The sequence below is a fragment of the Rhinoraja longicauda genome, chromosome 34 (genome assembly GCF_053455715.1).
Source record: "Rhinoraja longicauda isolate Sanriku21f chromosome 34, sRhiLon1.1, whole genome shotgun sequence".
Lineage (NCBI taxonomy): Eukaryota > Metazoa > Chordata > Chondrichthyes > Rajiformes > Arhynchobatidae > Rhinoraja > Rhinoraja longicauda.
In genome coordinates this window covers 12,966,065-12,993,769 of record NC_135986.1, presented here as the reverse complement: position 1 = coordinate 12,993,769, position 27,705 = coordinate 12,966,065, and the positions used below count along the sequence as shown (strand labels likewise).

At 47.3% G+C, this 27,705-nt stretch overlaps 1 protein-coding gene, 1 long non-coding RNA gene and 1 pseudogene across 2 annotated transcripts; 1 reads left to right on the top strand and 2 right to left on the bottom strand.

The window, feature by feature from the left end:
* Positions 1–56: 56 nt before the first annotated feature.
* LOC144609492 (uncharacterized) lies at positions 57–27,705 on the bottom strand. The gene is made up of 3 exons (XR_013549335.1): positions 27,589–27,705; positions 27,412–27,496; positions 57–1,348 (listed from the first exon to the last, which is right to left on the bottom strand). It is a non-coding gene; the product is annotated as an uncharacterized LOC144609492 (long non-coding RNA).
* LOC144609679 (histone H2A-like) lies at positions 7,882–8,249 on the top strand (annotated as a pseudogene).
* LOC144609473 (histone H2B 1/2-like) lies at positions 9,441–9,812 on the bottom strand. The gene has a single exon (XM_078427956.1). It carries the CDS (start codon positions 9,810–9,812, stop codon positions 9,441–9,443), a length of 372 nt encoding a protein of 123 aa, XP_078284082.1.

The window sequence follows — 27,705 nt, the reverse complement described above, 5'->3', positions numbered from 1 at the left end:
TAAACGGAAAAAGGCTTTTATTGAGCGCTTGGGACTATGGTACATGAATGCTTTGACACAGTTCTATAAGACATATACATAATTACACGAATACTTTGACACAGTTCTATTAGACATATGCACAATTACATGAATACTTTGTCTCTGAATCTTAAACGCAATGTTCTATAAGACATATACTTGACTGTAAGATGGGGAACGTACGACACATCGTAAAATTGGCCAACACATATACACTTACACCCACGTTAATAAAAACCACCCTCCCCTCTACACTAAACTATGTCCAGGATGTGCAGGATCGGGGTACATGCTCACCATGGGGCTATTACTGGGGTTACTGGCTGTTCATGCTGCTTCCTCCGATGTTTTCCGTTTCTTGCGTGCCCGTGCTTGTCCCGTGAGTTTCCTGCCGTTCGTTGCGTCCTCTGACTTCTGCCGTGAGACTTCTTCTTCTTCCTTCTGACTGCCGTCCCCTTCTTGCTTTCCCTCTCAAACCCAATAATTGTGGCCAGTTATACTAATCCTGACCCGTCCTATCTCCCGCCAGATCTCGGGATCTCTATGTTTCAAAGATAGGTTTCGAGATTTCTCTTTGTTCTGCGTTATGTCCGGGGGTACCGGTGATGGCTAGACGGTCTGTTAATTTGTTTCTCGTTGAGAGGTGATGGGTTTAACTAGTTTCCCATCACCTGCCAGGTAGGTTTCTATGGGCTATTGTGCCCCCTTAACGGGATTAACTGTGTAGGTCGGCATGGGGCATTGTGAAGCATGCTGATGTCAGCGCCCCAGTGTCTGGACTTCGACCTGGTTTCGTGGGTTTCTACACGGCCAATATCCATCCATTGTTCTGGCCGTGGCTTTGCAGAAACCTAGAGACTGGGCTGTGGGGTTTTTTGCTTTTGTGGCTGGTCACGAGGTCCCGTGGCCATCTTGGGACCCACGGATTGTGACATCCCTTGTAAAAAAATTGAGCCCCAGTCCCTATAAAATGTCCAAACTGCAGCTCTTTGGTTTTGTTGTTTGCAGAATGAGGGAAAACTTCTCAAATCTTACACCCTCACTGCAGCTCAGTCCCTCAAGACCTGGCAATACACTTATGAATCTTTTCTGCACTTCAAGCTTAAAGACATCCATCCTATAACAGGCTGTCCAACACTGAACGCAATATGCAAGCTCGGCGAAGTACTGTACAATAAAATCCCAACTTCTATACCCTGACTGACGAAGGCCAATGTACCATGGCATGGTGGCGCAGTGGAAGAGTTGCTGCCTTCCTTGCAGCGCCAGAGATCCGGGTTTGGTCCTACCCATGGGTGTTGTCTTTACAGTGCTTGGTACGTTCTCCCTGTGACATATAACATATAACACATATAACAACTACAGCATGGAAACAGGCCTGTCCGGCCCTACCAGTCCACGCCGACCATTCTCCCTGACCTAGTCTCATCTACCTGCACTCAGACCATAACCCTCCAATCCCCTCCTATCCATATACCTATCCAATTTACTCTTAAATAATAAAATCGAGCCAGCCTCCACCACTCCCACCGGAAGCCCATTCCATACAGCCACAACCCTCTGAGTAAAGAAGTTCCCCCTCATGTTACCCCTAAACCTTTGTCCCTCAATTCTGAAGCTATGTCCCCTTGTTGGAATCTTCCCCACTCTCAAAGGGAAAAGCCTACCCACGTCAACTCTGTCCGTCCCTCTCAAAACTGGGTTTTTTTCCAAAATCTTTGGTTTCTTCCTACTCTCCAAAGACGAACAGGTGTGCAGGTTATGAACATAAAATTGTCCCTCGTGTGTGTTGGATAGCGTGAATGTACCGGGAGCGCTCGTTGGTATGGACTCGGTGGGCTGAAGGGCCTGTTTCCGTGCTCTATCTCTAAACTAAACTAAACTACCAAACCCCTTCTTGATCACCCTGTCTGTCTTTGATGCCACTTTCAGGGTACTATGTACCTGTATTCTGAGAACTCTGCTCTCCAACACTAACCATGCCCCTGCTATTCACTGTGAAGGTCCTGTCTTGGTATGACTTCTCAAACTGCAAAACCTCACACTTCTCTGCAATAAAGTCCATTAAGCAATCATCAGCCCACTTATCCAGCTGATCAAGACACTGCTGTAATTTTTGATAACTATTTTACACTATGATACCACCCTGTTTAGTGCAATCGGCAAACTAACTCTTCATGCATTGTACATAAAAGCATTTAAATAAAGTACAAAGAGATATCGGTCCAGCACTGATTCCTGAGGCACACCACCAGTAACAAGCCTTATCCTAAATACAACGTCACTCCATCACTCCTTTTCTTCCATGAAGTCAACTCATGAAAGAAAAATTGCGGGGAATATAAAAAACAGACTGTAAAAGCTAAGGAAGATGAGAGCCCAAGGTATCAAAGGGCAGATACTTGCATGGATAGCAGTTTGACTGGATGGCAGAAGACAAAGAGTGGCAATAAAGGGGGCATTTTCTGGTTGGCTGCCAGTGACTAGTGGAGTTCCGCAGGGATTGGTACTGGGGCCGCTACCCTTCACGTTGTATATTAATGATTTGGACGAGGGAATTGAAGACTTTGTGGCCAAGTTTGTGCATGATATGAAAATAGGTGGAAGGGCAGGTAGAGTAGCGATGGCACCCTTTGTCCCTTATTTGGGAGATGAGGACAACTGTCCCGTATTAGCCGGGACATCCTGTATTTTGGGCTATATTAGTTTGTCCTCATCTCCCAAATAAGGGACAAAGGGTGCCATCACCGACCCACGCTCCGTGACCTCACCCAGCCAGCGGCCACGTGCTCCCGCTCCACCAGTGGCGACCGCCCAGGCTGAGAGGGATTGCTACACAGTGAAGGGGGAAGGAGGTATCACACCATGTACAAAGCCTTGACATTGTTGACTCCAGCAATCCCGTATTTGAATCGCGGCTGCGTTGCGATTCTCTGAAAGCGCTGAGCTCCTGTCATCAAGAGGGGCCCACAACGCTTGGTAATTACTCATCACGGCTGTTGCTAGCTACGCTTGGGATGTCTCACTTAATCTAAAGTGTTTTGTTTCTGTGCAAAAAAAATCAGTTTGCCTTAAAATTGACAGGTATTTGGAACTTGGCAGTGCCACATTTCAGTGCCAGGCCATGGAAGCTGCCTGCTGGGCATGCAGCAGTCTCCCAGTTGCTGCCCCCCCTTGCCCAGCTGGGGCAGGACAAGCAGTTGAATCCATACCCAACCCCCCGGCCTGAAATGACAATAAGGGACAGTAATAATCCAAAGAATCTCTCTGAACTGTGTTCAATTGTGAACTCCTTTGGGCCCGGGGGCGCTGTGGTCCCCAACGCTTTAGGTGCCGACACTCTAGGCTTCTGACATTTTAGCTCTGGACAGTCTAGGTTCGGAGGCCCGGGTGCCGCCTGACAGAGGTTGCGAAGCAACCAGCCTCCCGGCCCAGAGCGGGAGCACGTGCCCGCTGGTTGGGTGAGGTCACGTGGGGCGCGGGGCAGTGACGTCACATTGTCCCGTATTTGGGAGTAAGTTGGCAACCCTAGAAAGTAGGGGCTCTGCTGAAGGACTTGGACAGGTTGGGAGAGTGGGCAGCGAAGTGGCAGATGGAATATAATGTAGCAAAACGCGGAGTCGTGCATTTTGGTAGCTGGAATATAGGTGTAGACTATTTTCTAAATGGGGTGAAAATCTAGAAATTGGAGGTGCAAAGGGACTTTGGGAATCCTGCACCAGCACTCCCAAAAGTTAATCTGCAAATCGAATCGTTACTAAAGAAAGCAAACTCAATGCTTGTATTTATTTCAAGAGGGCTTGTATACAAAAATAGGGATTCAATGCTGAGACTCTATCAGGCGCTAGTAAGGCCGCATTTGGAATATGGTGAGCAATTTTGTTCACTATATCTGAGGAAGGATGTGCTGGCTCTGGAGACGGTCCAGTGGAGGTTTACAAGAATGATCCCAGGAATAAATATATTAACCTATGATCAGCGTTTGTCGGCACTGGGCCTGTACTCGCTGGAGTTTAGAAAAATGAGGGGGGACCTCATTGAAACATACAGAATAGAGGAAGGCTCGGATAGAGTGGATGTGGAGAGGATGTTTCTACTAGTGGGAGAGTCTAGTCATAGCCTCATAATTAAAGGATGTTCTTTTAAGAAGTGATGAGAAAAAATGTCTTCACCTCTTCTGGCAGCTTGTTCCATACATCCAACACCCTATTTGCGAAAAAGGTACCCCTCAGGTTCCTACTAAATGTTTTCCCCTTCACCTTAAACCTATCTCCTCTGGCCCTTAATTCATCTATTCTGGTTAAGAGACTGTGCATCTACCTGAACTATTACTCACATGATTTTATGCACCTCTATAAGATCATCCTCCTGTGCTCCAAGGAATAATCCCAGCATACTCAACCTTTCCCTATAGCTCTGACCCTCAGACTCCTGGCAACATCCTCGTAAATCTGCTCTGCTCCCTTTCAAGCTTGACACCATCTTTCCTATAACATGGTGCCCAGAACTGAAAACAATACTCCAAATGCAGCCTCATCAACGTCTTATACAACTGCAACATAATCTCCCAACATCAATACTCAATACTCTGACTGATGAATGCCAGTGTGCCATATGCCCTTTCAACCACCTTGTGACTCAAACTTCAAGGAACTATGCACCTGCACCCCCTGATACCTATGCTGTATAACACTCTCCAGAGCCCTACTATTCACCCAGTAGGTCCTGCCTATGTTATTCTTCCTGAATATAACATCTCACTTTTCTCTGTATTAAATGCAGAGAAATTCTCTGCATTAAATTCCATTAATCATTCCTCAGCCCACTTAGCCAAATGTTCAAGATTGTGCTGCGATTTTCTCGCAACCATCTTCACTATCTGCAATACCACCCACTTTTATATCTGCAAACTTTCTAATCTTGCCATATATGTTCTCATCCAAATCATTGATTATAGATGACAAATAGTAATGGGCCCAGCACCAAACCCTGAGGCACACCACTGGTCGCCGGCCTCCAGTCCAAGTGGCAACCTTCATCCTCCGCTTCCTTCCATGAGGCCACTTTTCTATCCATTCAGCTATCTGTCCTTGGGTCCCTTGCAATCTATCCTTCCAGAGCAGCATACAATGTGGAACCTTGTTGAATGCTTTGCTGAGGTCCATATATACATCTACCTCTGCCCTCACCAACCTTTTTGGTCACTTCTTCAAAATCAGATTCGTGAGACATGACCTTCCACCTACAAAACCATGCTGACCATCCCTCATCAGCCCATCCATCAAAATGTATATCCTATCCCTCAGATTACTCTCCAGTAAGTTTCCATCTACAGATGTTTAGCTCACAAGCCTATTGTTCCCTGAATTTTCCCTGCAGCCTTTCTTGAATAGAGCCTCAACATTTAACACCCTCCAGTCTTCCGGCACCTCTCCTGTATTTAATGACAACTCGTAGATTTCCACCAGGGTTCCCGTAATTTCCCCTCTAATTTCCCACGATGCTCTTGGATATGCTCGGGAGATTTGTCTACCATCATACTTAATATTACCTTCTGCACCACTTCTACCATAATATTGACTGCTCTCAAGACACTTCTATTGATTGCCCCAAGTTCCTCCGTCCTCCTGTCTTTCTCCTCGGTAAAAACAGAGTAAAAATACTCATTGAGGACCTTGCCTGTGGCTCCATGCAGAGTTGACCACTTAGATTCCTGAGTGATCCCACTCTCTCTAGTTACCCTTTTTCCTACATGTATTTATAAAATCTCTTGGGATTGTCTTTCATGCTACCCCTTGTTCTGGACTTCCCCAACATCGGGAACAATCTTCCTGCATCTAGCCTGCCCAACCCCTTAAGAATTTTGCAAGTTTCTATAAGATCCCCCCTCAATCGTCTAAATTCCAGCGAGTACAAGCCGATTCTATCCAGTCTTTCTTCATATGAAAGTCCTGCCATCCCAGGAATCAATCTGGTGAACCTTCTCTGTACTCCCTCTATGGCAAGCCTGGCCTTGCCCTTCACCTGCCTTGCCCTTCACTCTAACGGGGAGGTGCACATCCTGAGCTCTGTCAAGTCAAGTCAAGTTTATTTGTCACATGCACATACACGATGTGCAGTGAAATGAAAGTGGCAATGCCTGCGGATTGTGCACAAAAAAGAATTACAGTTACAGCATATAAATAAAGTTAATACAGTTAATACAGAGAAGACAAAATTTAGTCCCTGGAGTTATAAAAGTTAACAGTCCTGATGGCCTGTGGGAAGAAACTTCGTCTCATCCTCTCCGTTTTCACAGCGTGAAAGCGGAGGCGTTTGCCTGACCGTAGCATCTGGAACAGTCCATTGCTGGGGTGGCAGGGGTCCCTCATAATCTTCCTTGCTCTCTATCTACACCTCCTGATGTATAGGTCCTGCAGGGGGGCGAGTGTAGTTCCTATGGTGCGTTCTGTCGAACGAACTACTCTCTGCAGGGCCATCCTGTCCTGGGCAGATCTGTTCCCAAACCAGACTGTAATGTTGCCGGACAGGATGCTCTCTACAGCCCCAGAGTAGAAGCAATGAAGGATCCTCAGAGACACTCTGAATTTCCTCAGCTGTCTAAGGTGGTAAAGGCGCTGCATTGCCTTACCCACCAGTGCGGCAATGTGCGTTGCCCATGTCAGATCCTCTTTGATGTGGACTCCCAAGTATTAAAAACTGCTCACCCTATCCACAGTAGACCCATTTATTTCCAGTGGTGTGTACGTCCTTGGATGTTGAGCCCTTCTAAAGTCCTTAGTTTTTGTGACATTCAAGAGGAGGCTATTGTCCTGACACCAGAGTGCCAGATCAGCCACCTCCTCCCGGTAGGCCTTCTCATCGTTGTTGGGCACTCCGGCCCACCACCACAGTGTCATCAGCAAACTTGATGATGGATTTTAAGCTGAACCTGGCCACACTTTTAAAAACATCCCACTTTCCCCTCCAAACAACTTGAGTGAGACCTTCTCTCATACCCTCAAAGTTGGCCTTGCCACAATTTAGCATTTATACTTGTGAGCCCTTTCTGTCCATAACTATCGTAAATCTGATCAAATTGTGGTCACTGGTCCCAAAAGGCTCCTCCACGAACACTTCATTCACTTGCCCTTCCCAATTTCCCAAGACTACATCAAGTGTTGCCCTCTCACGTGTGAGCCCCTCTACATATTGCTGGAAACATATCTACATATCTCCTGAAAACCTTTGAGAAATTACACCCCATCGAAACCTTTCACACTATGATTTCCCCAGTCAATATTGGGAAACTACGATTTTCCCAGTGAATTTGGGGATCTTTTAAGGGTCTCCCAATCCCAGAGTTGTACTAATATTACGACACAGCTTTAATGCAACAGTTTCGACCCTCCCACAGTCCGATGCCTTCACACAAAGATCGGCCTCGAACATATTCTTTCTATCGGGTTTGTTCCGATAGATTAGCAGTGGAAAAAGATGGAAGATACTGTAATTAATTCGACAACATCTCTTGTGGTGGAATTGTCGCAGTGTGTTTTACATGTGGGTCGGAATCGAACGATACGGGAAATCCATGATCACACACAGATTGAAATGGATTTTCCTTTGGCCGATTTTAAAATATGTTTCTCTTTGGGGGACTTTTCAAATTTCAAGTCATTTTGGCGACTGTCGGTTATTTTCCGCGGTCGTCTTGTTGCCGGCAGATCATTGGAGAATGAACCAACTTTCTAATTGGACTGCTACACACCACCAATAAGAAATCAGCGCCGCATCACGAATCGTAAACGCCTAACGCATTCCCAAGATGCTATTAGAAGGGCGAGTGCGGGACGATTTCCTCATTCTGTGTACAGCAATTAGTCGGAAATGTCTGGGCGAGGGAAAACAGGTGGTAAAGCTCGGACCAAGCTCAAATCTCGCTCGTCCCGGGCCGGGCTGCAGTTCCCGGTGGGCCGTGTTCACAGGCTTCTGAGAAAGGGTAACTATGCCTGGCGGGTGGGTGCTGACGGTATCTGACGGCTGAAATCCTGGAGCTGGCCGGTAACGCTGTCCGGGACAACAAGAAGACCCGCATCATCCCCAGACACCTACAGCTGGCCGTCCGCAAAGACGAGGAGCTCAACAAGCTGCTGGGAAGGGTGACCATCGCTCAGGGCGGGGTGATGCCCATTATCCAGGCAGTGTTGTTGCCCAAGAAAACCAGCGCGGCCTCCAAGACCAAGTAATTTGGCGAAACATTAATGTAACGATCCAAAGGCTCTTTTCAGAGCCACCCACAGTGTCTGTGGGAGAGCCGAGTACCGCTTCACAACAACCGTTCTGTGTATCTACCACAGACGAGTCTTCGTCTGGCCGTCTTGGTCTAAATCCCGCAGCATAACTACTCCATCTGCTGACGATGAGCTCCGTCTCAAACCCAAACCCTTTTCGCTTAATCTTTTCTCATCAGACTTTTTTTTAAACCAGAAATAAGGAAATCTCCCTAGTACGTCCAGTATGAATGGCGAAGCGCCTAATCTAATTGGTGAGGGGAGCAGTCCATTCATGAGTGGCTTCGTGCACCAATGAACAGGCGGCAACAAGAGAAGCGCCGAAACCAACGGTCAGTCCCCAAAATGAGCTGAAGTTTGAAAAGTCCGCCAACATTTTTTCAATAAAAATCACCAAAAACAAATATTATAATCTCGGATTCATCATTTCGCCCGTCACTTGTTCCCGATCCATTTACACTAGAAACGGAGTGTGAATTAATTCTCCGACATTAATACTGCGAATTTAATGTCGCATTTACATTAACTAGTAAACGATCCGAACAAATGCATTTCAATGAACATAACAGCTGGCGGGTTTCCGTGTAAACAGTATTGTTATGGTCGGTCACTGCTCACAAACTGCGGACGAACGTGAGACTACGGCGTCAAAAGTTATTCTGTGAGGAATGAATCTGTCTTGTTCTCAGTAAAAAGGGGATTTTAGAAACTTGAAACATAGAAAGGAGTAGGCCATTCTGCCCTTCAAGCCTGCATCGACATTCAATGTGATCTGATCATCCAAAACCAGTTTCCTGTTCCGGCTTTCCCCCCATATCCCTTGATTCCCTCAGCCCCAAGAACTAAATCTAACTCTCTTGAAAGCCTCCAGTGAATTGGCCTCCACTATTTTCTGTGGCAGATAATTCCATTCACAACTCTGGACGAAAAGGTTTTTCCTCATGTCCTACCCCTTATTCTTAAAACTATATGGCCGCAGTTTGATTGACATAAACATAACTAAATACATTGTAGCTGTTTAAACAAAAGCCCCCAAACAATTTTGTAGCAATTCGATGCCGAAATAGTACTACAACTCTTTCAATGAGAGTGTGGGTGGCTCTTAAAAGAGCCTTTGGGTTTTCGGTTTGTCAGCACGGAGGATCTTTACTTGGAACTGGTGTACTTGGTCACCGCCTTTGTCCCTTCCGACACGGCGTGCTTGGCCAGCTCCCCGGGCAGCAGCAGGCGCACGGCGGTCTGGATCTCCCGGGAGCTGATGGTCGCCCGCTTGTTATAATGAGCCAGGCGGGAAGCCTCGCCCGCGATGCGCTCGAAAATATCGTTGACGAACGAGTTCATGATGCCCATGGCCTTGGAGGAGATGCCGGTGTCGGGGTGAACCTGTTTCATCACTTTATAGATGTAGATGGAGTAACTCTCCTTCCTGGACTTCCTGCGTTTCTTGCCCGCCTTGCCTGCAGGTTTGGACACGGCTTTCTTGGCGCCCTTCTTGGCCGCTTTCGGTGGGTCAGGCATTTTGTCTCTCGGCCTCAGACACACGAATGTCTGGAACAAACTCTGAGCGCGGATTAAATAGGCTGCCCCTATGCTAATGAGGTAATGGGGAAGGCGAGCACTGTCATTGGTGAGTTTGAGTCAACTGTTTGATTGGACCACTGAAGCGACCAATCACAGCGCCTCGCTGCCACCAATCACAGAGCGCGCCCACTGCCCCGTGGCTGGTGAAATTGACAGGGCGGGGGAGATGGAGTTGGGCGGAGCCGCTGCTGAGAATCATATAACATATAACATATAACAACTACAGCATGGAAACAGGCCTGTCCGGCCCTACCAGTCCACGCCGACCATTCTCCCTGACCTAGTCTCATCTACCTGCACTCAGACCATAACCCTCCAATCCCCTCCTATCCATATACCTATCCAATTTACTCTTAAATAATAAAATCGAGCCAGCCTCCACCACTTCCACCGGAAGCCCATTCCATACAGCCACAACCCTCTGAGTAAAGAAGTTCCCCCTCATGTTACCCCTAAACCTTTGTCCCTCAATTCTGAAGCTATGTCCCCTTGTTGGAATCTTCCCCACTCTCAAAGGGAAAAGCCTACCCACGTCAACTCTGTCCGTCCCTCTCAAAATTTTAAAAACCTCTATCAAGTCCCCCCTCAACCTTCTACGCTCCAAAGAATAAAGACCCAACCTGTTCAACCTCTCTCTGTAGCCTAAGTGCTGAAACCCAGGCAACATTCTAGTAAATCTCCTCTGTACCCTCTCCATTTTGTCGACATCCTTCCTATAATTTGGCGACCAGAACTGCACACCATACTCCAGATTTGGCCTCAGCAATGCCCTGTACAATTTCAACATTACATCCCAACTTCTATACTCGATGCTCTGATTTATAAAGGCAAGCATACCAAACGCCTTCTTCACCACCCAATCCACATGAGATTCCACCTTCAGGGAACAATGCACAGTTATTCCCAGATCCCTCTGTTCCACTGCATTCCTCAATTCCCTACCATTTACCCTGTACGTCCTATTTTGATTTGTCCTACCAAAATGCAGCACCTCACACTTATCAGCATTAAACTCCATCTGCCATCTTTCAGCCCACCCTTCCAAAAGGCCCAAGTCTCTCTGTAGACTTTGAAAATCTACCTCACTATCAACTACTCCACCTATCTTAGTATCATCTGCATATTTACTAATCCAATTTGCCACACCATCATCCAGATCATTAATGTAAATGACAAACAACAGTGGACCCAACACAGATCCTTGGGGCACTCCACTAGACACTGGCCTCCAACCTGACATACAATTGTCAACCGTTACCCTCTGGTATCTCCCATTCAGCCATTGTTGAATCCATCTTGCAACCTCACTATTAATACCCAACGATTTAACCTTCTTAATCAACCTTCCATGTGGAACCTTGTCAAATGCCTTACTGAAGTCCATATAGACAACATCCACAGCCTTGCCCTTATCAATTTCCCTGGTAACCTCTTCAAAAAATTCAAGAAGATTAGTCAAACATGACCTTCCAGGCACAAATCCATGTTGACTGTTTCTAATCAGGCCTTGATTATCCAAATAATTATATATATTGTCCCTAAGTATCTTTTCCATTAATTTTCCCACCACAGACGTCAAACTAATAGGTCTATAATTGCTAGGTTTACTTTTAGAACCTTTTTTAAACAAAGGCACAACATGCGCAATGCGCCAATCTTCCGGCACCATCCCTGTTTCTAATGACATTTGAAATATTTCCGTCATAGCCCCTGCTATTTCTGCATTAACTTCCCTCAATGTCCTAGGGAATATCCTATCAGGACCTGGAGACTTATCCACTTTTATATTCTTCAAAAGTGTCCGTACCTCCTCTTCTTTAATCCTCCTAATTTCCATCACTACTCTACTTGTTTCGCTTACCTCACATAATTCAATATCCTTCTCCTCGGTAAATACCGAAGAAAAGAAATTGTTTAATATCTCCCCCATTTCTTCCGGCTCAGCACATAGCTGTCCACTCTGACTCTCTAATGGACCAATTTTATCCCTCACTATCCTTTTGCTATTGACATATCTGTAGAACCCCTTGGGGTTTACTTTTACATTACTTGCCAAAGCAGCCTCATATCTTTTTTTCGCTTTTCTAATTTCCTTTTTAAGATTCCTTTTACATTCTTTATATTCCTCAAGAACCTCATTTACTCCCTGCCGCTTATATTTATTGTATATCTCCCTCTTTTTCCGAACCAAGTGTCCAATTTCCCTGGAAAACCATGGCTCTTTCAAATTATTATTCTTTCCTTTCCACCGAACAGGGACATAAAGACTCTGTACTCTCAAAATTTCACCTTTAAATATCCTCCATTTCTCTATTATATCCTTTTCATAAAACAACAATTTCCATTTCACTCCTTTTAAATCCTTTCTCATCTCCTCAAAATTAGCCTTTCTCCAATCCAAAATCTCAACCCTTGGTCCAGATTTGACCTTCTCCATAATGATATTGAAACTAATGGCATTATGATCACTAGACCCAAAGTGCTCCTCAACACATACCTCCGTCACCTGACCCATCTCATTTCCTAACAGGAGGTCCAACACTGCCCCTTCTCTGGTAGGCACCTCTACGTATTGCTGCAAAAAACTATCCTGCACACATTTTACAAACTCCAAACCATCCAGCCCTTTAACAGAATGTGATTCCCAGTCTATATACGGAAAATTGAAATCACCCACAATCACCACTCTGTGCTTACTACTAATATCTGCTATCTCCTTACATATTTGCTCTTCCAATTCTCGTTCCCTATTTGGCGGTCTATAATACACCCCTATAAGTGTTGCTAAACCTTTCTCATTTCTGAGTTCCACCCAAACAGCCTCCTTAATCGAGCCTTCTAGTCTGTCCTGCCAAAGCACTGCTGTGATATCCTCCCTGACAAGCAATGCAACACCCCCACCTCTTGCCCCTCCGATTCTATCACATCTGAAACAATGAAATCCTGGAATATTTAATTGCCAATCGCAACCCTCCTGCAACCATGTTTCACTGATCGCCACAACATCATACTTCCAGATGTCAATCCAGACTCTAAGCTCATCCACCTTTCTTACAATGCTCCTAGCATTAAAATATACACATTTAAGGGACCCATCATTTCTTATTCTCAGTTTATTTATTTTCCCTTCTTTCTCTCCTACATATTGGGTCTGAGTGTTTCCCTTTTCTGCCTCCTGCCTCACACACTGCCTATTAGCTATCTGTGTTTGAGTCCCTCCCCCCAACCGTACTAGTTTAAAGTCTCCGCAGTTATTTTAGCAAATCTCCCCGCCAGGATATTGGTTCCCCTCGGGTTCAGATGCAACCCGTCCTTTTTGTACAGGTCATACTTCCCCCAGAAGAGGTCCCAATGATCCAGAAACTTGAAACCCTGCTCCCTGCACCAGTTCCTCAGCCACGTATTTATCCTCCACCTCACTCCATTCCTATTCTCACTATCGCGTGGCACAGGCAGTAAGCCTGAGATTATTACTTTGGAAGTCCTTTTTTTTAACTCTCTTCCTAGCCCCCTGAATTCTCCTTTCAGGACCTCTTCCCTTATCCTACCTATATTGTTGGTACCTATATGTACCACGACCTCTGGCTCCTCTCCCTCCCCTTTCAGGATATCCTGGACACGCTCAGACACATCCCGGACACCGGCACCAGGGAGGCAAACCACCATCCGGGTCTCCCGACTGCGTCCACAGAAACGCCTATCTGACCCCCTCACTATAGAGTCCCCTATTACTACTGCTCTCATCTTCCTTTCCCTACCCTTCTGATCAACAGGGCCGGACTCCTTGCCAGAGGCCCGGGCACCGTCGTTGCCCCCAGGTAGGCTGTCCCCCCCAACAGTACTTAAACAGGAGTACTTATTTCCAAGGGGTACAGCCACCGGGGTACTCCCTAGTCCCTGCCTCTGTTCCTTGCCCCCCCTAACAGTGACCCACTTGTCTACCTCCCTGTAACTCCTATCTATAACCTCCTCACTCTCCCTGATCAGACGGAGGTCATCAATCTGCCGCTCCAGGTTCCTAATACGGTCCCTTAGGAGCCCCATCTCGTCACACCTGGCGCAGATGTGGATGTCTGGAAGACTATCAGACTCCCAGATTCCCCACATCTGACACCCAGAACAAAAAACTGCCCTGGCAGTCATACTCTCCAAACAAAGCCCCGCGCTCGGTTACTAAACCTACCGCCCGGCCGCTACTCCAACCGCTCCAACCGCCCACCCAAAAGAACTGAGTGATCTCCTGGGAGAGGCGAAAAACCGGATAAAAAACCCAGGCCAATTTGGGAAAAAATCCGGGAAATTCCTCTCCGACCCCAAGCTAGGCGATCGAAACTAGTCCGGGAGATCACACAGGTCTTACTCCTTACTATCCCCACACAATCCCCACACACTACTTCCCAAGCAACACAGCTAGGTGCTGCTTGCTGCTTGCTTGCTGCTTGCTGCTGCTGCTGCTGCTGCTGCTGCTGCTGCTGCTGCTGCTGCTGCTGCTGCTGCTGCTGCTGCTGCTAATTGCTGCTAATTGCTGCTAATTGCTGCTAATTGCTGCTGCTGCTGCTGCTAATCATCGCTTCTCTCCTTGGAACAATGGAGGTTGCGAGGCAGTCACGCAGGGGCCAGGCTGGGGAAGGACGGCAGATGGGCTTTTCCCACAGGCCAGTTCCTGTGGGACTCGACAAACTGCCGGATTCACAGTTACGGTCTCAGTTCCACAAAAGGACAGCCGTCACCACACATACAATTCTCATGGAGGTCGTATGTTCAAGGTGAAGGAGAAAGATTTAATAGAAATCTGAGGGGTAACCTTTTCGCACAAAGGGTGGTGGATGGATGGAACAAGCTGCCAGATGAGGTAGTTGAGGCAGGGACTATCCCAATGTTTAAGAAACAATTAGACAGGTACATGGATAGGACAGGTTTGGAGGGATATCGACCATGTGAGTTTAGAAGGATGGTGGGGGGGGGACCTCATTGAAACTTACAGTCTAGTGAAAGACCTGGATAGAGTGAACGTGGAGGGGATGTTTCCACTGGTCTTGGACAAGTGGTCATAGCCTCAGAATCAAAGGACGTACTTTAAGAAAGGGAATGAGAAAGAATTTATTTTGTCAGAGGAGAGTGAATCTAGAATTCATTGCCACAGACGACTGGAGGTCAAGTCAATGAATATTTTTAAGGCGGAGATTGACAAATTCTTGATTTGTTTGGGTGTCAAGGGTTTTGGGGTAAAGGAAGGACAATGGGGTTAAGAGGTTGAGAATGGGGTTGAGAGATCAGTCATGATTCAGTCATGCAGAGTTGACTTGATGGGCTGAATTCTGTTCCAATAAATGCACATGTGTTCTGGATTTAATACGGGTTTCATCTGTCCCAGTCAGAGACTTGGGCACAAAGACCGAAGGCTGAACCTGGGGTCAGATAGAGAGATGGTGACAGAAGAGATCAGAGACTGAGTGATACAGAGTGAGGCCACTCACCCACAGGCCCAGCCTAGGTAATTGACCAAGGGAATGAAATGTCCCATCATGCACTAGGCAGAGAGACAGCTAACAGGGACTGGTGTTGGGACCCTTGATATTTATGATGCAAAGACTTGGAGGGGAATGTGGGAGATGTAATTTGTATGTTTACGGATTATATAACAATGTGTGGTTTTGTAGAGTGTGTGGTGGATTATCAGAGGCAACAACAGAATATTGATCAGATGGAATAAGTATAAGAAAATAACTGCAGATGCTGGTACAAATCAAAGGTATTTATTCACAAAATGCTGGAGTAACTCAGCAGGTCAGGCAGCATCTCGGGAGAGAAGGAACGGGTGACGTTTCGGGTCGAGACCCTTCTTCAGACTGATGTCAGGGGGGCGGGACAAAGGAAGGATTATAGGTGGAGACAGGAAGATAGAGGGAGATCTGGGAAGGAGGAGGGGAAGAGAGGGAGAGAGGAACTATCTAAAGTTGGAGAAGTCGATGTTCATACCACTGGGCTGCAAGCTGCCCAGGCGAAATATGAGGTGCTGTTCCTCCAATTTCCGGTGGGCCTCACTATGGCACTGGAGGAGGCCCATGACAGAAAGGTCAGACTGGGAATGGGAGGGGGAGTTCAAGTGCTCGGCCACCGGGAGATCAGTTTGGTCAATGCGGACCGAGCGCAGGTGTTGAGTGAAGCGATCGCCGTGCCTGCGCTTGGTTTCGCCGATGTAAATAAGTTGACATCTCGAGCAGCAGATGCAATAGATGAGATTGGAGGAGGTGCAGGTGAACCTTTGTCTCACCTGGAAAGACTGTTGGGTCCTTGGATGGAGTTGAGGGGGGAGGTAAAGGGACAGGTGTTGCATCTCGTGTGGTTGCAGGGGAAAGTGCCCGGGGATGGGGTGGTTTGGGTAGGAAGGGACGAGTGGACCAGGGAGTTGCGGAGTGTACGATCTCTGCGGAACGCAGAGAGGGGAGGGGATGGGAAGATATGGCCAGTGGTGGGGTCCAGTTGTAGGTGACGGAAATGTTGGCGGATGATTTGTTGGATCCGCTGGCTGGTGGGGTGGAAGGTGAGAACGAGGGGATTCTGTCCTTGTTGCGAGTGGGGGGAGGGGGAGCAAGAGCGGAGCTGCGGGAGGCGCATTCCCAATCTCGTTGTACCCCTGGGTACAATGACAATAAAGATATATTGTATTGTATGTAGAAGAGACCCTGGTGAGTGCCTCATCTATAATGGAAGAGGGGAAGCCCCGTTTCCTGAAGAATGAGGAGATCGCTGACTGCCTCAGAGGTTGGAATTCTCTGCCTCAGAGGTGTGCAATTCTCTGCCTCAGAGGTGTGGAATTCTCTGCCTCAGAGGTGTGGAATTCTCTGCCTCAGAAGGCAGTGGAGGCCAGTTCGTTGGATGCTTTCAAGGGAGAGCTGGATAGAGGTCTTAAGGATAGCGGAGTGAGGGGGTATGGGGAGAAGGCAGGAACGGGGTACTGATTGAGAGTGATCAGCCATGATCGCATTGAATGGCGGTGCTGGCTCGAAGGGCTGAATGGCCTACTCCTGCACCTATTGTCTATTGAAACACCTCATCCCGGGTGCAGATGCGGCGTAGACGGAATAATTGGGAGTAGGGGATAGACTTTTTGCAGGGGACCGGGTGGGAAGAAGTGTAGTCAAGATAGCTGTGCGAGTCAGTGGGTGTATAGTAAATGTCCGTCACTAGTCTGTCTCCTGTGATAGAGATGGTGAGGTCCAGAAACGGGAGGGAGATGTCGGAGATAGTCCAGGTATATTTAAGGGCAGGATGGAAATTGGAAGTGAAGTGTATGAAGTCAGTGAGTACCCATGCAGAACATCCCGGTGGCCGAGCACTTCAACTCCCCCTCCCATTCCCAGTCTGACCTTTCTGTCATGGGCCTTCTCCAGTGCCATAGTGAGGCCCTCCGGAAATTGGAGGAACAGCACCTCATATTTCGCCTGGGCAGAACATCGACTTCTCCAACTTTAGATAGTTCCTCTGTCCCTCTCTTCCCCTCCTCCTTCCCAGATCTCCCTCTATCTTCCTGTCTCCACCTAAATCTTTCCTTTGTCCCACCCCCCTGACATCAGTCTGAAGAAGGGTCTCGACCCGAAATGTCATCCATTCCTTCTCTCCCGAGATGCTGCCTGACTTGCTGAGTTACTCTAGCATTTTGTGAATAAATACATTAGATCAGATGGAATGTCAGACAGAGGAATAGCAGATGGAATTTAATCCTGACACCTCTGATGTGATGCAATTTGGAAGGTGTAATAGGGTGAGACGTACCAAGTAAATGGTCGGGCCTCAGGGAGAGTCGATGAACCGAGAGTCCATGAGTTCATGGGGCAGATATAACCTGAAAGTGGCAGTACATGTCACATGTTATAACAAGTGGCTGTCATATTATAACTTAATTTAACATTAGCAAACCCATTTGTGTAGGACTGGGGCCTCAATTATTAACTGTCTATATTAATCAGCTGGAGGAGAGGGCAGAGTATAAGGTTGCACCTTGGCTGAGGGCAAAGTAGAGGGAACAAGGTATTCTTGTGTACTCATTACACAGGGCAGGTGCAGCAAGTGGTGAGGGAGGGAAATGGCACATTGGCATTTACTGCAAGAGGGTTAAAGTTTGGAAATAGGTAAGTATTACAGTTGTGCAGGGATTTGTGGTTAGTTTGTGCAACAAGGATTCACTATGCACAAACACTGTATTCCAAGCACACTGAGCTGCCAGAGCACAACACCGGCCAGTGAGGCACAGACCAGTACAGCACCCAGCTCTTAAATACAAAGGCAGAGATTGAACACAACACAATACTGATGGCCTGCAAGGGATGGGCAGCACAGTGGTGCCAGTGACACAAGATAGATCCCGCCCTCAGCTGCTGTCTGTGTCAAGTTGGTATGTTCCCTCTGTGACGGCGTGGGTTTCCTCCGGGTGCCCCGGCTTCTTCTCTCGTCACAAAAACGTGCTCGTTTGTTGGTTGTCATTGGCCTCTGTAAATTGTCCCTTAAATTGTGTGCAAGGAGTGGATGAGAAGGTGTTGCAATAGAGAAATATTGGGAAGATTAATATTAGCTGTGTGTGGTGGGACAGAGCGCCCGTTTCCATGCGGTATCTTTCAATTAATTCATTGTAACCGACCTAGAAACATCAACAGCACTGTGCTCTGAGGGCACAAACCTTTACAATGGCAAGTACTGTACTGGAAGGGCACAAACCTTCACAACAGCCGACACTGCACTGCAAAGTCACAGACCATCACAACGCCTGGCAATGCACTGAAAGGGTCCAGACCTCTGCAATAGATGGACTACACTGTATAAGAAAATAACTGCAGATGCTGGTACAAATCGATTTATTCACAAAATGCTGGAGTAACTCATCAGGTCAGGCAGCATCTCGGGAGAGTAGGAATGGGTGACGTTTCGGGTCCAGACCCTTCTTCAGACTGATGTCGGGGGTGGGACAAAGGAAGGATATAGGTGGAGACAGGAAGATAGAGGGAGATCTGGGAAGGAGGAGGGGAAGGGAGGGACAGAGGAGCTATCTGAAGTTGGAGAAGTCGACGTTCATACCACCGGGCTGCAAACTGCCCAGGCGAAATATGAGGTGCTGCTCCTCCAATTTCCGGCGGGCCTCACTATGGCACTGGAGGAGGCCCATGACAGGGAGGTCAGACTGGGAATGGGAGGGGGAGTTACGGAGGGAACGGTCTCTGCGGAACGCAGAGAGGGGAGGGGATGGGAAGATATGGCCAGTGGTGGGGTCCCGTTGTAGGTGACGGAAATGTTGGTGGATGATATGTTGGATCCGCTGGCTGGTGGGGTGGAAGGTGAGAACGAGGGGGATCCTGTCCTTGTTGCGAGTGGGGGGAGGGGGAGCAAGAGCGGAGCTGCGGGATGTAGAAGAGACCCTAGTGAGAGCCTCATCTATAATGGAGGAGGGGAAGCCCCGTTTCCTGAAGAACGAGGACATCTCGGAAGCCCTAGTCTGAAACACTTCATCCCGGGCGCAGATGCGGCGTAGACGGAGGAATTGGGGACCGGGTGGGAAGAAGTGTAGTCCAGATAGTTGTGCGAGTCGGTGGGCTTGTAGTAAATGTCCGTCACTAGTCTGTCTCCTGTGATGGAGATGGTGAGGTCCAGAAACGGGAGGGAGATGTCAGAGATAGTCCAGGTATATTTAAGGGCAGGATGGAAATTGGAAGTGAAGTGTATGAAGTCAGTGAGTTCTGCATGGGTGAACACAAAGATGAGAATGTTAAAACTGAGGTAGGAAGCCGGAGCAGCAAGGCATTAACAGTCAATGTTCACTGCCCTGCAGGCAGCAAGAGAAGACCCCGATGTCCACAGTGGAGGGTCAGTCAGGTCCACAAAACTCCACCAGTGAGGTCCCAGATCCTCATGGGAACGGCAGACAGCAAGGACCATCTCCATCTCTCCAAATCAGTCTGCAAACAACTAGAGAAGCCGTTGAGATCACCTCTCATTCTTCTAAACCCCAACTGGTGCAGACATTCCACTTCCGTGGGTACTGATTGTGAATAATCAGCCATGATCACATTGAATGGTGGTACTGGCTCGAAGGGCCGAATGGCCTACTCCTGCACCTATTTTCTATTGTCTATTGTTCAGTCCCTAACTTCAGGCTCCAATTTAAAGAAGAAAATAAAAAACCCTGCATCTGCAGGAAAATCTGAGATAATGACAGATCCAGCTGGAATCCTCTGTCTTTGGAGAGAGAAACAGAGATGAGACCTGGATCTGAAACTCCTTCTCTCCCCGGAGATGCTGCCTGACCTTCTGTATTTATTCCTAATTCTCCTATTAAAGGTAACATTAGCAAATTTGCAGATGATACAAAGCTGGGTGGCAGTGTGAGCTGTGAGGAAGATGCTATGAGGTTGCAGGGTGACTTGGACAGGTTGTGTGAGTGGGCAGATGAATGGCAGATGCAGTTTAATGTGGATAAATGTGAGGTTATCCACTTTGAATAGGAATGGAGATTATTATCTGAATGGTGTCAAATTAGCAAAAGGAGACGTACAACGAGATCTGGGTGTCCTAGTGCATCAGTCACTGAAAGGAAGCATGCAGGTACAGCAGGCAGTGAAGAAAGCCAATGGAATGTTGGCCTTCATAACAAGGGGAGTTGAGTATATGAGCAAAGAGATCCTTCTGCAGTTGTACAGGGCCCTAGTGAGACCGCACCTGGAGTACTGTGTGCAGTTTTGGTCTCCAAATTTGAGGAAGGGTATTCTTGCTATTGAGGGCATGCAGCGTAAGTTAATTCCCAGAATGGCGAGACTGTCGTATGTTGAAAGACTGGAGCGACTAGGCTTGTAAACACTGGAATTTAGAAGGATGAGAGGGGATCTTATTGAAACATATGATTATTAAGGGATTGGACATGTTAGAGGCAAGAAACGTTCCCAATGTTGGGGGAGTCCAGAACTTGGGGCCACAGTTTAAGAATGAGGGGTAGGCCATTTAGAAATGGTGAAGAAGAAAAACTTTTTCAGTCAGAGAGTTGTAAATCAGGAGAGAGCTAGATAGAGCTCTTAAAGAGACCAGGGGGTATGGGGAGAAGGCAGGAAAGGGGTACTGATTGTGAATGATCAGCCATGATCACATTGAATGGTGGTGCTGGCTCGAAGGGCCGAATGGCTTCCTCCTGCACCTATTGTCTATTGTCCTCCTGTTTCATTGTAGAATTCCCCATTGGCGGAGGACGTTGCTCTGAGGAAACGATCAAGAACAGGATTCAAGCCGGCCCCGTCATTCACCAAGACCACGGCTGATCTTGTACCTCAGCACCATATTTCTGCACCGTCCCCGTCTCCCTCGATTCCCGCAATGCGCAGACGTCCATCCACAATTCCCCACAATCCTGCAGTGAGGTAAGGCTGCTCCTCCATCAAACCCTCCTGCAAATGCCAATGTACCATCCACCTTCCTGTTCACTTGCTGCACCTCCATGCTGCCTCTCAATGATCGGTGTACAAGGACACCCAGATCCCGCATCCAAGGTATCCGATCTCTCCCAGTTTATAATAAACAGCCAGCCTTGTCCATCAAAGTGGATCATTGCATTGTTCCAAAAGATATTCCATTGATCACTCTGTCATCCTGTCTATATCTCCCCACCGCTGAATTCTTTTCACATCCTCCTCGTTGCTCAAAATCTCATCCAGCCTCGATTCACTTCATCTATTGACAGAGCCTCCACACTGACGGTGGATAATTCCAACGGGTCAGTGCACTATTGGTGAGCAATGTCCTCTAGTTTTAGTCTCCCCTACCCCAGGATAAAGACTGTGAGCATTTAGCTAATCTACCCCCCTTGTGATTTTGTTTACCTCTTTCAGGTCACCCCTCAACCTCCTAAACCACAGTGAGAAAAATCCCAGCCCATCCTACTCCTGCTTATAACTCAAATCTTATAGAACTGTGAACAACCAAAACTGGGGAGGCACTTCAGGGGCTGAAATCCCTGTACAGACTGTACTTAGTGTGTACCAGTGGGACACACTTGCTTTCTACATAATGACAGATAATTGGCACTCACTGTATGACTCACACTCTGCATGGTGGGGCTGCTGTGGAAGCTGGATTGCTTGGGATCCACAGGGAGCAAGCTGACTGCATAGAGGATGTTTAATGGGACTGGAGGCCTGTGATGAGTTGTGCAGAACATTGGCAAGGACACATTTGAGGAATTGTGTTCATTTTTGGTTATCCTGTAATAGGAAGAATGTTATTAAGCTGGAAAGAGTGCCCAGAGGATTTATGAGCATGTTTCCAGGACACGAGGGCCTGAGCTATTGGGAAAGATTAGGCAGGCTAGGATCTTTATTCCACAGAGCACAGGAAACTGAGGGATGATCTTATAGAAATGTTTAAGATCATGAGGGGAATGGACAGGGCAAATGCACATTCCCCAGAGTAGGGGAATCAAGAAGCAGGGTACATAGGTTTAAGCTGAGAGTGGAAAGAAGTAATCAGAACCAGAGGGGCAACATTTTCCACACAGCGGGTGGTGGGTATATAGTACGAGCTTCGAGTGGAGGTAGTTATGGCAGGTACTATAACAATATTTAAAAGGCATTTGGACACGTACATCCATTGGAAAGGTGTTGAGGGACATGGGCTAAACGCAGGCAGATGAAACTAGTTTAGTTTACTTTATTGTGGTCACATGTAGCAGTGAAAAGCTTTTTGTTGCACGCTATCCAGTCGATAAAAAGAGTAGACATGATTACAATCAAGCCATCACAGTGTACAGATACAGGATAAAGGGTGTAATTTTTAGTGCAAGATGAAGTGTAGTGTAGATGGGTATCTTAGACAGCATGGGCAAGTTGAACCAAGCTCAATGCTGTATGATTTAATGAGTTTATGACACCTAGAGTGAACTGGCAGGAGACAATAATACACTCCATGTACTCTAAGGGCACAAGCTTGTAAAATACACATCACTGTTTGACAGGCACAGAGCTGAAGCAATAAGGCACCGTGATGCAAGGACACAGAGCCCAGCATTGCTGTGTGGAGCCACAGATATCCAGCACCGACACCTGTGTTGTGCAGAAAGACATGAACACCCCTGCACTACATTGTGAAGTCACAGCCCAGTACAGACCGCACTCAGCCCAGTGTGCACAGAGAGCTTTGCACCAGCCATCCCCAACTCTGGAGAGACTCAGACCTGAACAAAGCAGCTGTGGACTGACTGAGACTGCCCTGTACAGCTCCATACTGTACAGGGAGATGGACAAGTAGAAACCAACCACAGTCCTCAAAGACGTCAACTCTGATAGTTTTCTCTGGGGCATCGGACACTGAGGGGCGACTTGACAGAACTTTATAAAATTCTGAGGAGATGGGGTATAGTCAGATCCGTTTTCTACGGAGGAAACGTCAGATAGCTTTAAAGTAAGAGGGACATGATAAAAAAGATGTGCAGGGCATCATGTTTGCCACAGACATTGTGGGCAGAAGGTTCCTCTGCTGTTCTATGTTCAGTCTGGGACAACCTCAGGATGGTGCAGGGGAGGTGAATCTTTGGAGTTTTCTATCCCATTGAGTTGTGGGGACCAGACGACATCAGGTACTTGAAAAGAGAAATAATAGTTTTTGAGGTATCAGGGAACTGTGTCATGGAAAACAAGCACAGAAGAGTCATTGAAGCCTCCGGCTGATTAGTGATTTTATTAGTCTATGACACTGATAGTGATCTGACAGGAAATGACAATGCACTTGTAGGCACAGGCCTGGAAAGCACAACACTGTTTGACAAGCACCGAGCATTTGCCATAAGGCTCCATAATGAAAGGTCACAGAATCCAACAACCCAGCACTACTCTGTCGGGCCACAGATTCCTTTGTTGTACTGAAATACATGAACACCCCCTGCACTACTCTGTAGGTTAAGGGAATGTCTGGAGTTTACTACACCACAGGGTTGTGGGGGTCAGATCACTCTAGGTATTTGAAGAGGGAAACAATGTTTTCCCCGGAGGAAACCCAGTGTAGGTCATGGGATGAACGTACAAACTCCGTAAAGACAGCACCCGTAGTCAGGATCAAAGCCAGGTCTCTGGCACTGCAAGGCAGCGACTCTACCATTGCCGGCCATGTTGGAAAAATGTGATTACATTGGAAACAGGCCCTTCAGCCCAACTTCCCCACATCAACCAACATGTCCCATCTACATGAGTCCTACCTGCCTGCGTTTTGCCTATATCCCACCAAACCTGTCCTATGCATCCACTTCTCCGATAGTTTCCAAAACATTGCAATAATCCCTGTTTCAACTATCTCCTCTGGCAGTTTGCTCCATACACCCACCACCCTTTGTGAGAAAAAATTACTCCGCAGACCCCTATTACATCCTTCCCCCTTCACCTTAAAGCTATGTCCACTGGTTCTCGATCTCCCTGTTCTGGGCAAGAGATTCTTTGTGTCTATCCAAACAATTCATCTTAAGATTCTATACACCTCTAGAAGATCACCCCTCATCCTCCTGTGCTCCAGGGAATAGAGTCCCAGCATGAACCTCTGCCTATAGTTCGGACCCTTGAGTCCTAGCACCAGGACTTCTGTAATTCTTCTCCTCTTCATTCTGACTTCTGTAAACCTTCTCTGTACCCTTTCCAATGACAACATCTTTCCTGTAACAAAGTGCCCAGAACTGAACACAATACTCTAAATGTGGCATAACCGATGTATTGTAAAACTGCAACATGCTCAACAGGTAGACACAAAAAACTGGAGTAAGTCAGCGGATCAGGCAGCATTTCTGGAGAAAAGGAATTGGTGACCATTTTTGGGTCGAGACCCTTCTTCATATTGAGTCAGGGATAAGAGAAAGAAGAGACAATGTACTCAATACTGACTGACTGTCAACGCCTTTTTGACTACCCTACCTACCTGTGATGCCACTTTTTAGAAACTATGAACCTACACTCCTAGATCCCTCTGTTCGACAACACTTCCCAGAGACCTGCCTTTCATTGTGTTTGTCGTAACATGTTCGACTTTCCAAAATGCAACACCTCACATATCTGTTTTATTTAAATTCCATCAATCATTTCTCAGCCCACTTGATCAACCGATCAAAACACTCCTGCAGTTTTTGACAACCATCTTCACTATCTGCAATAGCACCCAGTTTTGTACAATCTGCAAACTTGCTAATCTTGCCACGTATATTCTCATCCAAATCATTGATATAGGTGACAAACAGTAATGGACGCAGCACCAAGCCGAGGCACACCACTGGTCACAGGCCTCCAGTCCAAGAAGCAGCCTTCCACCATCACCCTCTGCTTCCTTCCATGAAGCCAATTTTCTATCCATTCAGCTATCTCTCCTTGGATCCCATATGATCTAACCTTCCAGAGCAAACTACCATGTGGTAGCTTGTTGAATGTTTTGCTGAAATCCATGTGTACACCATCTGCGTGTAAATTGGTGAAACACCGTGGGTAACACTGGCAGAGATGGCTGACAGCTTGATCACAGTGGGAGTTGGAAAAGGCCAAATGGCAATCGTAAAAATAACATAAGTAAAATGAGGTCAGAAGAGTAACAAGACATTTGTTGAGCTGCCATGGGGAGAGGTTGAAGAATATCCAAGCGGAGATGTGTTTGTTGGAGGTGCATGATTTGCAGCTGTTATCAGAGCAATCTGATATCAGGGGAATGCTGAAGAGTCTGTGAAATCTGTCATGGTTCTATATGTAAGGATAATATGAATCTTTGTATCACATGGCCATTGCATTTGACACACCAAAATAAAGTCTTGATGGGCTTGTCCTATCTGTGGTGTGTTTTAAAGTTTTCTTTAATAGACGTAACATCTCCAAGGTCCAAGTAACATCTCAAAGAACAATTGGTTCAGTGAGGCAAGCTCAGAGCTGAGGACAGGCAGCCAAAGCCAGTGCAGGCAGTGGTGGAGTGCCAGTCACACAGTTGTACCGTGTAGAATCATGCCCTCGGGCCACTGAGTATATTCTCTCCACCACCCCCCCCCACCCCCCCCACACCACCATCATCATGCCCTATATTAATCACACCTGCATGCATTATTCCATATCCCTTTGTGCTCTGCTTATTCAAGTACCTGCCCAGGTATGTTTTCAATCTTGTTTCTGTTTGTGTCCCACCACCTCCTCTCGCAACTCATTACAGATATCAATGACCCTGTGTGAAGCGCTTACTCCTCAAATCACTTTAAATTATGTTCCCTCTCACCTTAAACCTATGCTCTCCAGTTAAGCACTCCTACCATGGGTAACAGATTCTAGCTATCCCCCATCTATGCCACTCAGAATGTCATGCACCCCTAACATGTCATCTCTCAGACTCCTTGCTCCTGACATAGCAGCTACCCAATCTCACCTGCAGGCCCACCGAATCGAGGTAACGCTCTTGCAATAATTTCTGTGACCTATCTGGCTTAAGCTAATCTTTCATGTGGTGTGTCAACCAGAACTGCAGGCAATACTTTCTAATCAACAGTTTGGACAACTGATGTACATCTCTTGTATTTATTCACAAAATGCTGGAGTAACTCAGCAGGTCAGGCAGCATCTCGGGAGAGAAGGAATGGGTGACGTTTCGGGTCGAGACCCTTCTTCAGACTGATGTCAGGGGGGCGGGACAAAGGAAGGATATAGGTGGAGACAGGCAGATAGAGGGAGATCTGGGAAGGAGGAGGGGAAGAGAGGGACAGAGGAACTATCTAAAGTTGGAGAAGTCGATGTTCATACCACTGGGCTGCAATCTGCCCAGGCGAAATATGAGGTGCTGTTCCTCCAATTTCCGGTGGGCCTCACTATGGCACTGGAGGAGGCCCATGACAGAAAGGTCAGACTGGGAATGGGAGGGGGGGTTTAAATGCTCGGCCACCGGGAGATCAGTTTGGTCAATGCGGACCGAGCGCATTGTACTCAAAGCCTCAGCTGATGAAGGCAAGAATGCCATTGGTCTTCTTCACTCTCTCTACCTGCGTTGCCACTTTCAGGCAACTGCGTACTGGTATCCCAAGGGCAACCTACTCAGCAACACTTCTGCAAGACCCATCCATTCACTGTAAATCTGCCCTGATATCACTACCAAACATCCATCAATTTGCACTTGTCTGAGTTAAATTCCACCTGTCATTTCCTTGTCCACTTTCCAAATTGATCTAAATCCTGTTGTAAACATAAATAACCCTTTTCCCTGTACACTGTAACACAATTGTGGTGTCACCTGCAAGCTTACCAACGATATCATGTACATTCTCACAAAATAACTCATATGTATGACAGAGAACAGAGGAACCAGCAACATCACTGGGCAGAAGCCTCCAGTCTGAAATGGGAAGGAATGCAATGATGCTAAAGAGGCCACAGATGGAGGGTGATCACAGCACCAGAGGGGGTTACGCAGAGATTGAGTGAGTCAGGATCAAGGAGGAATAGGACCACGAAGATGAGAATGCTAAAACTGATGAAAGGACCCAGTGGATAAGGTACGAACACAAACTCACTGTTCACTGCCCAGCAGGCAGGAAGATGTCACAGTGGAGGAGCAGTCAGACGCACAAGATTCAACCAGTCAGGTCCCAGATCCACCTGGGAACGACAAAGAGCAAGGACCAGCTCAGTTAATACAATCGCCACCTTCCCGATCTCTCCAAGTCAGTCTTGGGACCTCACCCCCTCACCTCCTGGCCGATACCTCCGGCCACACCAACATCTCCCCGCCGGGGGGAAGGAAGCCTCACCTCCATCCCCGGGCCCAGGCCGCTCCCCCTCCGTGGGCCTCGCCGCCGCCCCGCGCC

What these genes read in the sequence shown, in the direction of transcription:
- LOC144609473 (XM_078427956.1), bottom strand. Translation starts at nt 9,812, where the DNA reads ATGCCTGACCCACCGAAAGCGGCCAAGAAGGGCGCCAAGAAAGCCGTG.